This window comes from Cotesia glomerata, linkage group LG4, assembly GCF_020080835.1.
Source record: "Cotesia glomerata isolate CgM1 linkage group LG4, MPM_Cglom_v2.3, whole genome shotgun sequence".
NCBI lineage: Eukaryota > Metazoa > Arthropoda > Insecta > Hymenoptera > Braconidae > Cotesia > Cotesia glomerata.
In genome coordinates, this window is record NC_058161.1 from 3,808,483 (window position 1) to 3,820,799 (window position 12,317).

Here is a 12,317-nt window from a genome sequence, read left to right on the forward strand (position 1 = left end):
ACTCTCTAAGATACAACACATGTCTGCCGCTACCACATAAATACATTCTTCGAATCGAGTTTTACTTTTTAGTTTTCTTTTCTGTCCTAATTTTTTGTTTTTTTAAATTTCCTTTAAATCTTTCGCTATCTTTATTCCACTTTTTGCAGAAAAATAAAGTTACTAGCCATTAAGAAAAATCTGGAACCCATTATCTGGGAAATTAATTATTTTTAGTGTCTGCACAAGATTTTTTATTTACTCTTTGGGTAAATGATAATGAGGGCCAATTTAATCGCGGTAGATGAAAGACATTTTTTATAAGAAATTTTTGAAAAATTTAAATGATAATCTTTATTATTAAGAGAATAAGCAAAATTTGGTAGCCAGTGTATTTATATGATAAAATGGGTTTTTATGGTTAAATTTGGTATCGTTGGAAAAGTTTTGACTTGAAGTTGTGTCTTTTCAAGGTTTCATTTCATTCTCACCAATAGTCAATTTATAATGATAAGTATTTAGGCTACATTTGAAAATGCTCTATCTCTAGATACATAATTAAGAAATGACCTTGTATCTTGTGAACTATTGATATTTTTAAAGATATAAGCTCATCCTGATGTTACAATTATCAAGACCTTTCATTTGAGCACCCACATCAATTTTTCATATATTTATATATGACTATATGACTATTTATATATAACTAGCTGCTACTTGCCCGCTCCGCTGGGCGCTTTACAGAATTGCATTTTTAGATCTAGACTTGAAATTTAATTAGAGTATTGTTTTGACTTGCACAGATTCCCAATTTTATCGCATTGGCATTCACCTTTTATCCATGTAATTATTCTAGCTAATATTCATTGTAACTTTTAATGTACAATCATTATAACATTCCCCTGTCTTTCTTACAAAAATGAATAATAATTGATATGAAAAAAAAAATTTGTAATGAGCATTGAAAGTTTCGGTTAAAGAAATTGCAGGTCTCATAAGTAAAGAAATCTGCCTAGTATGTAAACATAACCAATATAATTAAGAAATTTATTATCAACAAATGACAATCGAATCGAATAAATTTAGTTACAATAAAAATTCATTATTTCTAAGTCAAAAAAATATAGGTTCCGGATATGTAATCACCAACATATCATATACTAAAACCTTTTCCGAAACACGCTGCATCTTATGGTATAAGTATTATTCCGATCGGTTCAGTAGTTTTCGCAGTATAACCGGACAAAAAAACTGGCTCTCCATTTATTAGTATAGATATATGTATATGTGATAAATATATCAAAAATGCAAGTGGGTACTTAAATGAAATCTTGATGAGTGTAACATCGGGATGAGCTTATATCTTTAAAAACATCAATAGTTAAAAAAGTACAGTGCAATTTAACATAAATAAGAAATGACTTTTTATCTTATGAAATATTGATATTTTTAAAGATATAAGCTCATCCCGACATTACACTCATCGAGACCTTTTATTTGAGTACCCACATTGATTTTTCATATATTTTATATATTTATACATATGAGTATATGAAAAATATATGAAAATGCATGTGGGTACTCAAATGAAAGCTCTTGATGAGTGTAACATCGGGATGAGCTTATATCTTTAAAAACATCAATAGTTAAAAAAGTACAGTGCAATTTAACATAAATAAGAAATGACTTTTTATCTTATGAAATATTGATATTTTTAAAGATATAAGCTCATCCCGACATTACACTCATCGAGACCTTTTATTTGAGTACCCACATTGATTTTTCATATATTTTATATATTTATACATATGAGTATATGAAAAATATATGAAAATGCATGTGGGTACTCAAATGAAAGTTCTTGATGAGTGTAACATCGGGATGAGCTTATATCTTTAAAAACGTCAATATTTAAGAAATTACAGTGCAATTTAACAAAATTCATTATTTAATAAAGCAAAATTCTATTTATTTATAGTTCACAAGTCACGGCAGTCACATAGTGACTTCACGGTTGCTATAGTTAATAACTTATTTCATAAATTTAATTGATAATTATTGTAATGAAAAAATATATTTAAAATTTTTTAACAATCATATATTTTTTTCCCTAAAATTCTCTAAAAACAAAATTCAAAAAAATTGTAATTTTTTTATTGAAAAAAATTGTTTGGAATTTTTTAAACAATCAAATATTAATTTTTTTAAATTAATTAAAAATAAAATAATTTAAAAAGAAAAAAATGTTAATTTTCTATTAAAAAAAATTTTGAAAAACTGATTTAATAAAATTTTACCTGGAATAATATAAGAAGAAATATTTCACAACCTCCAACAATAGATTTAATAATTCTGTTTATCTAAAAAAGAAGAAAATAAAAAGCTTATGGTAAAAAAACAATCTCTATGCCCCGTGCATAAAAATTTATAATCCAATTTCTATTTTTTATTTTTTTTTTTTATCATAAAAAACATGAACGTCAAATTGAATCATAACGTGGATAAAATACGAGGGCAAAGATGAAAAGAAATCTCTGAAGGTTATTCCGACTCTAAAATCTAGTATAATCGGCTTAACTATACTCTCACAGTTTCATGTACATCAAACATAAAATAAAAATACAATACACAAATAAAATAAAATAAAATAACAACAAAAATGGAGAATAAATAAAAGTATATCTCGAAGCAGCACACGGCTCAACAAAATCTCGCCCACTAAATGTAAATGTACTGCAACTTTTTCTTAGTATACAGATAAGTCGAATTTACGAGCGCTTTAGCCTTTTTTAAATAAAATAAAACAAAAAAATAAAATAAAATACTCGATTCTCACGGCCATTTGAATTTCCTCTTTAACTATGCCCCATTTTTTATACTAAAAAATATCTTGCTTGAAAAGAAATGTTTTTGATCTAAGAATAAAATTTTATTTTTATTCAAAATTTTTTTTTCTTATAAAATTTAATATCTAAAAGTCAAGAGTATAAAACAAATTAACTTGATCCAATTATAAGGAAAAATCGTAAACCAAGAAGATAATTTTAATTAATTTTTTGTCTTAAACTAATAAATTTTTTTTTTTAATTTTAAAATTCTTAAAATTGGTAAAATTCTTCACTAAAGAAATTTTTCTTTTAATTCTCGAGACTTAATTTCTTGATTAAGGATGTTCCGAGAAAAAACCGTTTTCTTAAAATTTTTTTGAAGTTTTGAGTACTCATAAGTATCCTTTATACGCAGGATTTTTTTTAAATAATCCTTGCGGTACTGAATTTTAAAATATTAGCATTTAAAATTTGTATATTTTACATACAAACCCTATGCTGACCGACGTTTAAGCGAACGTTTTATTAAATATCAATCGTACTTTTCTTAGGTGTTCGTCTCTTATTTCTCCGCAATTCTCAGCAATAATTTTTTGTTCAATATTTTCTGAACGGAATTATTTCTCACTGTCAAAATTTATTCGGTACTATTTTCCTATAGAAAAATTTTTCATGCAAAAATTAAAAAGGGCACAACACGGTAATAAGCTTTTTTGGTGGTCGAATATCGAATAAACACACATCCTTTTTTTAGGATTGAATTATTATCATTATCATATTTTAGTGAATTGAATTATTATCATGTATTCCAGCTATAGGGTTATAAAAAGTGTCAAAAGAAAATTTCAATTTTTGCTTTTTATTTTAAATAAATATTTGTTAACAGTTAACAAATATTCATTAACCATTAATAAACATTTATTAACAGTTAATAAATATTTACTAAATCCTATGATATTAAAAAATCATTTATTAACAGTTAATAATGCTTATTAAATATAAATAAATCCTTTTATCAGTGTTTTCATCAAAAATAACACAAACGAGCAGTATTCATTTTTTTATAAAAAATGTTTGAAGCTAGCGACTTTCAATATTTTACGTGAGTTGAAGTAAATGTGCGTGAGAAAGTAACCAATAACGATAACCTATTGAAGTCTTTTTCTTGTCTAGGAACGTCTTTAAAACGTAAATTTCTCAAATTAATTCGAACTTTTTCAAAAATGAATCAAATTTTAAAGAAATTATTTTTCTCCAACCAAATATTATTCCTGAGTAGTTTTCAAATTTCAAAACAGTTTAAATGACTAAATTAAAAATTACGAAATTTTTTTTAATAAATAACTTTTAAAAATTCCTATCAAAAATCAACTTCGATTTTCTCAAACTGCAAAAATTTTTCACCCCTTGTCCACTGATAGAAGGATTTCTTAGTATTTAAGAAAATTTCTTTGTATTTAAAAAATCATTTCTTAACCATCATTTCTTAGTATGCAAAAAAAATTTTTAAGTACTAAGAAGTGATGTTTAAGAAATGATTTCTTAAATGCTAAGAAATCCTTCTATCAGTGTCGAACTTTCAAATCTTTCCAATAAATTAAAACTTTTATCTTATCAGCTTCAATAAATTCTCCAAAAACAATTTTCTCTTGTCATGAAAAAATCACAGCAATAAAAAGCAATGATATGTACATTCATATCTGTTGACTCGTCTACTTAGTCGTGACTCGTGGCACATGCTTTGAAGTCAGTAGTCAGTAGAACAGTACAGTAACAGTCATTAACCGCATAGAGAAGATACCATCACGAGAAGATATAAGATATACTGGTCCCACTATATCGCATTTATCATCCTTAGTCTCGATCAACGAATGCTAAATAAATATCTACATATCCACATACAAACAGACAAACAAACAATTCTATAACCCGAGACTAAGAATCTTCTCTTCCACCACTAGACATTCGTTCTCACGTCTTTTCTCCTCATCCGGTCGTGACTCCTACGCGGGCATAGCTCACACACATCCACGTCCCATACAATACAACTAAAACCCATATATACCGTAACCATCTGACCCACGAAGACACAGCCAAGCTTCAAAGTCCGACTTCAATTTTTCCTTATTTTTTTTATTTTTTTCTACATCAAACATCTTTACTTGGGTCTTTGAGTCTCAATACAACTGTGTGTTGCTTTCTTACCTTGAACTACACAGTGGACATCATTTAAGAGCTTCTGTTGAGTATACTGGTTATATTAGCAAAAGCAAGTAATATAACCAAGTAACCAACAAACGGCATCTAAGTGAGTAAGTAAGTAAGTAAGGAATACAAGCTGCCAAAGGACGCACGACGAACGACAGACGACGGACAACGTTCACTTGTGGACTTACTGAGCGTAATACAGTACTCGCTTTCTCTCGTTTCATGACAGTAAGTCCATTCTACATACAATATTTACACTGGGCAAACATTAGTTTCTCGTTGTCGTACTTCGGATATACTATATACTACATATCTATCAGGGATTTATTAACATCAAGTCAACAAGAGACTCTCGTGCCAACTTTATTCCCCTTAGACCCTCGAAGTTGATGATAGTTTTAGCCATCGATTGTAGATGTTTATATTGATGTTTAAACTGTACAAATCTGTTGTGAAATTTATGATATAGGTATACACGGAAAGAAAATTGTATGAAAAATTACGATGAAAACATCGTAACTTTTAGTATAGGACATTGTAGCGCCGGAACAGAACTCAAACATCATAATTTATACGATGTAACATCGTAAATTTCTATCACTCAAAATTAAAAAGAAGTTTAGGTCACCGAAATAGTATATTACATACCTAGGCCAGTAAAATAAGAAAAGTCTCAGATCACATGTAATTGTTGGCCGAGGCGAAGCCGAGGTTTACAAACATGTGATCTGAGGCTTTACTTTTTACTGGCCAAGGTGTGTATACTATTTTTCTGCTCGACGTAGCCGGAATATGGCAACTTTGTTTAGCGCAGCGGCCAGAAAGTTGCCACTTTCCGGCCGGAGGGCAGAAAAAATAATTTTGTATCACCGAGGAATCGAACCCGGTGTCCTCTCCGCCTCAAATCTAAGGTTTATCCCCTTACGCTATCTGAGGGAATAACCTTCTGTTCAGTCACATAATAAGACCCTACATACAGTAGTTGGTCATCTTTCGGTGGTGGCGTCGCAAACTTTTTCATAGGATTTTTTTTTCGTGTATCTGGCTTGATATGGCCATACATGATTTTTTTTTCAAAAGTAGTGTTGAAAATATCCGAGAGAGGGCGAATGGTCGCTTAGTCGTCTCCTTAGTAGAAAGTTAAGTTGGAGATGATAAGTGAAAGAATATTAATTATTATTTTAATAATTTTTTTTAATATTGAAAAATATTCAGGTTAAAATTTGGAAAATTCAAATTGAAGGAAGTGGGAAGACAAATATCACAATTTACAAGCTCGCAAAAAATTTACTGTTATAATTTATAGACTTTTTATAAGTTACTAATTTATGATTAAAAATCACTAATTGAAATAATAAACATTTTTAATTAATAAAAAACTAACAACCTTGCAGTCACTATAAGACTGCCGTGACTTGTGAACTAAAGAAAATTAAAATTTTGCTTTATTAAATGATGACTTTTGTTAAATTGCACTGTACTTTTTTAAATATTGACGTTTTTAAAGATATAAGTTCATCCCGATGTTACACTCATCAAAAGCTTTCATTTGAGTACCCACATGCATTTTGATATATTTTTCATATATTCATATATATAACTATATAAAATATATGAAAAATTGATGTGAGTACTCAAATGAAAGATCTCGATGAGTGTAACATCGGGATGAGCTTATATCTTTAAAAATGTAAATATTTCACAAAATACAAGATCATTTCTTAATTATGTATCTAGAGATAGAACATTTTCAAATTATGTGACTATCCTGGAACCGAAATTTTTCTTATTCTCTTAATAATATAGATAACAAATTTAAAAATAAAGCCCACGTACTTACTAAATTTTTAATACCTTCATTTTAAAACTACTATTTTTTATGTAGTTTTCTAATTTACTGTTTCAGTTAGTGAAAAATGTTCTCATTTTATTTAAATTTTACTTTATTCAAGAATTTTTTATCTGAAATAATTTTTTTTTCAATTTATACTAAATTTTATCATAAAAAAATATTGGCCATATCAAAAAAATTTTATCAGAGTTAAAAGAAATTTTTTTTAAACTCCTCTGCTAATAATATTGATTTGAAATTGTTAAAATAATAAATTTAGGTCATCAATAAAAAAAGTTTTAATTTCTCATCCCAACAGCCAATAAAACTTCCGGATTACAATATAACAGTATCCTCTAGAGATAAAAACAACAATGATGTTGACAATTTGGATCCTCAAGCTGCGAAAATCCCCTGGCGATTATTATAAAGCTAAAGTACGCGTGGGTCGATTGATACATCAGCAAAAAAACAAACAAAATATAATATTACATTTCAACGGTATATGTACTTGTATTAGTCATTTCATATTCTCATCCATTTGATCATGGCAAATACTACAGTGAGTACACACACACACACACACACACATATATATACATATATATATATATATATATATATATATATATATATATACCCACTCTATAACATATACTCTCACATCTTCACATTAATAAATTACCGTACTGGATTGAGACACGCTGTTACATAGGCTTTTTGATTAACTCGCTGATTAACTTACGCAATAAATTTATTTGCACTTCTGTTCTCTAATTGAATACTCTGGTACCCAAAATAAAAACTATATATACTATATTAATATACCGCACAACATTTAATATATCAAGGGTCGCGGACGTCGCTCAATAAAGATAAGTATCAAGTTAAAATATTGACAGGGCAAATATGATACATTTACATTTTAATAGAATAAAATTAAAAAAAAAATAAAAATTAGCAGTAACCTAGATAGTAAATAAAAATCTTTAGAAACACTTCCAGGTTATGCGTACATCAGTAGGGTTAAAAAAAAAAGAGACTGAAAATAAAGCTCGAGAGAAAATAACTAAACCGGGTGGGTCGTTTACGCGTGCGAGTATCTTTCATGCGAGATGAGACCGCTGAAAAGCGGCTAATTACGATCGCATCAACCGAGAAGTCTCCTCAGGCTCATCCTAAAAAAAAGGGAAAAAATGTAAAAGTCTTTATATTATCTTTAAAAAATTAAAGATAGAGTACAAGTATGCACGCTTCTCGTTCCTCGTTTCTCATTTACCACCGTCTTTTTATCCCAGATATTATAAACCATTCCTTAAGTTATTCTCGTTCTCTTCTTTCCTTCTTATTCGTACTTCCTACTTGTACATCGCGTTTCCATTATTCCTCATGTCACAATCCGTTCCTCATTTTCTTGGTGTCATTATTCATTAATGCCGTCGTAGGATGGGATTTCTTTTGAGTTTATACGATAATAAGCTTGCTGGAGTACATATATGTACTTCTGAATGTAAATATAAATATATGAATAAATAAAATTGTTAGAATGGAAGTTATTTGTTGTGATTTATTTCGAGGATGATAATTCATAAAATTATAGGATTAGATTGTATGATTGCATTGTATTATTTTATTATTGAATAGATTATTCTTTTCAATGTAAGTTTTGAAAAAAAAAATTTTTTTAACATCTATATTATTAAGGAAATAAGAAAAATTTTCCAGGATAGTCATATGATAAAATCGATTTTTTTAAAGAAATTTAGTGTCATTGCAAAGGTCTTGACTTGAGTTTGTGCCTTTTAAAGGCTTCATTTCATTCTTACCGATACACTGTAAATCGAAGTGTTTTAAAAGTGACTACAAATAGGCATTTAACATGGGAAATTAAAACACATGGAAGTGTTTTAAAATTGACTACAATGCTTTAAGATAGGAACAAAACATTTTATGTGTGTTTTGTTAAAACACTTTGATTTACAGTGTAGTTAATTTATTATGATAAGTATTTAGGCTGCATTCGAAAATACTCTATCTCTAGATACATAATTAAGAAATTACTTTTTATCTTGTTAAATATTGACATTTTTAAAGATACAAGCTCATCCCGAAGTTACACTCATCAAGACCTTTCATTTGAGTACCCACATCAATTTTTCATATATTTTATATATTTATATATATATGAATATTTGAGAAATATATGAAAATGCATGTAGGTACTCAAATGAAAGCTCTTGATAAGTGCAACATCGGAATGAGATTATATCTTTAAAAATATCAATATTTAAGAAATGACCTTGTATCCGGTGAACAATTGACATTTTTAAAGATATAAGCTCATCCCGATGTTACACGCATCGAGACCTTTCATTTACGTACCCACATCAACATTTCATATATTTTATATATTTATATATATATGTAAATATGAAAAATATATCAAAATGCATGTGGGTACTTAAATGAAAGCTTTTGATGAGTGTAACATCGGGATGAGCTTATATCGTTAAAAACATCACTAGTTAACAAGATGCAACAGTCATTCCTCAATTTTTAACATTTTCGTAAATATAAGTCCATTCTGATGTTGCACTCATCGAGACCTTTCATTTGAGTACCCACATCAATATTTCATATATTTATATATCTTATATATATGAATATATGAGATAAATATCAAAATGCATGTGGGTACTTAAACGAAAGCTCTTAATGAGTGTAACATCGGGATGAGCTTATATCTTTAAAAACATCAATAATTTAGAAAGTACAGTGCAATTTAACAAATTTCATTATTTAATAAAGCAAAACGTTAATTATTTATAGTTCACAAGTCACAGCAGTCACATAGTGACTGCAAAGTTGCTAATAATTATTAATTTTAATATATAATATTCCAACCAAAAACTTCAAACTTGTTTTAAAATTAAAATAAAATTTTTTTTTTTAATAATTTCCAAATTTTTCTAAAATTTTAACTTAATCATCAATTATTTATCGATATAAACTTTCTTACAAATAAACAATTTGCAATAAAACAAAAATGTTAAAGCAAAATATTTCTAGTTTTTTTTCAGTGTTAATTTAATAACTAAATTTAAAAAAAAGATTAGTATGATAAAATGAAATAATAAAATAAACAATAATGAAAATAAAAAGTAAATAGTTATTAAATGTTGAATGGAGGCATCAATTAAATATCCCCCTATCACATAAATTATCGCATCAAGATGTTTCAGCATTATTATTGATTTATGTCTCTGAAAATTGTTGAGGGTCACTCTCAACAAGTCAAGACGTAATTGATGCGGTGAATTGGGGTGTGATTCACAGCTGAATATTAAGTAGTAATTACAGGCTGGCATGTGAAACAACGTCAACAAATAAAATTCATCGCGATAAATAAAAACCTCAAACTAAATTATCCTGACAAGTTACGTATTATATTAAATATAATCATTTATAATTTATAATTTATAATACGCGCTCAAACTAATCCACAATAGTTATTGATACATCCAATAAATTATTCCATTAATTTCTAATCCGCAATAACTAAGGCCCATAACCTGGTGAAATTGTATACACGAAAATCTGGCAATCATTCTAGCAGACTCCGACGCAGACGCAGACATAGAAATTTCTCACCCCTATTAATTCGTACCCGTTATCTGTAATCCGCATTTCTCATTAATACTCACCTCTCATGACAGACTGTTGATTGATTCCATAAATCATTCAGTTAAACTCTAACATATTCGCTCTACCCACCTATTCAATGAATATCTATATAATCTTGCCCGTCTGAGCCTCAACTCTGACAATCACCCATTAATTATAATCTAACTTCCATTTGTCTTATTAAAAACAAAATAATATTTCTGACCAACGACAATAAGGTTTATCCCTGCAATTGTATTAATACAATATACAATTTATCAATTATATTTTTGTTACAGCGTGTGATTGTCATCTGATTGGAGCATCTGGAAAAACATGTAATCAAAGTACGGGTCAGTGCCCTTGCAAAGATGGTGTCACCGGTACCACCTGCAATAGGTGCGCCAGAGGTTATCAACAAAGCAGGTCCCATATTGCACCGTGTGTCAGTAAGTGGACATTTTTTTTTTTGATTGTTCAAAAACACGTATTAATTCCAATAACAAATTGTACGAACTATTCACGCGGAAAAATTCATTTTTATAGATTTTTTAGAGTTACACTTTTGCAGTTTTACGTAAATTAAAAATTGTTGAAATTGTAAATTTTTAAAATTAAAATTCTAAATTTTTTATTTTTTTAAATTATTATTATTAAAAAACTGTCGGTAATTATTTACAAGTGGGGTCAACCACATTTTGGGCCATAACTAGATGAAAAATTAACATTTTCAATTTTTTTTTTATTCTGCTTATTAACAAATGGAGAGCCGGTTTTTTTGTCCGGTTATACTGCGAAAACTACTGAACCGATCGGAATAATACTTATACCATAAGATACAGCGTGTTTCGGAAGAGGTTTTAGTATATGATATGGTGGTGATAACTTATCCGGAACCTATATTTTTTTGACTTAGAAATAATGAATTTTTATTGTAACTAAATTTATTCTATTCGATTCTCACTTGTTTAAAATAAATTTTTTAATTCTATTGGTTATGTTTATATACTAGGCAGATTTCTTCACTTATGAGACCTGCAATTTCTTTAACTGAAACTTTCAATGCTCATTACAAATTTTTTTTTTCAAATCAATTATTATTCATTTTTGTAAGAAAGACACGGGAATGTTATAATGATTGCACATTGAAAGTTACAATGAATATTAGCTAGAATAATTACATGGATAAAAGGTGCATGCCAATTCGATAGAATTGAGAATATGTGCAAGTCAAAACAATACTCTAATTAAATTTCAAGTCTAGATCTAAAAATGCAATTCTATAAAGCGCCCAGCGGAGCGGGCGAGTAACAGCTAGTGTATGATAAAAAATGTCGTGAAAGAAAAAAATAAAGATTTCGATAGCTTTTTTGGCTTCAAAAGTTGGAAAAAATTTTGGCTCATGTTTTTGGATAAAATTTCTATTTTATCTTTTTTTTATGCATTTTTCAAAAAAAAAATATATCAATAAAATCAAATGGAAATTTCGTTTAAAAAAATGAAAATTAAAATGGTTGACCCCACTTGAAATTATTTACCAAATTTTCTATCAATAAAAATATTTGATATTAAAAATTGTAAAAGACTAAAAAAATTCAAAATTTTAATTCCAACCTCGAAAATAAAAAAAAAATAAATGTTGTGACTCACCATAACCGCAAAATTCTTTCCATCCGAATTGATTGATAGATTTGATACCCCGAAGTGTAGAATCATTTTTCACTTATCCCGAAGTATGTAAAACTGCAAAAAACAAATGATACAAATATATTATCCACATGATCTTTAACATTCTGTCCACCAACACA

At 28.2% G+C, this 12,317-nt stretch overlaps 1 protein-coding gene and 1 long non-coding RNA gene across 2 annotated transcripts in view; one reads left to right on the plus strand and one right to left on the minus strand.

Moving 5' to 3' along the window:
* LOC123264388 (netrin-3-like) overlaps positions 1 to 12,317 on the plus strand; it is a 228,927-nt gene that overhangs the window by 171,419 nt on the left and 45,191 nt on the right. Inside the window, exon 3 of the mRNA XM_044727674.1 lies at positions 10,809 to 10,958. Within this exon, the coding sequence (XP_044583609.1) occupies positions 10,809 to 10,958 (150 nt within the window). The remainder of the gene's footprint in view (positions 1 to 10,808; positions 10,959 to 12,317) is intronic.
* LOC123264410 overlaps positions 1 to 12,317 on the minus strand; it is an 88,097-nt gene that overhangs the window by 29,939 nt on the left and 45,841 nt on the right. The window contains exon 3 of the long non-coding RNA XR_006509336.1: positions 12,160 to 12,252. This is a non-coding gene — a long non-coding RNA (uncharacterized LOC123264410). The remainder of the gene's footprint in view (positions 1 to 12,159; positions 12,253 to 12,317) is intronic.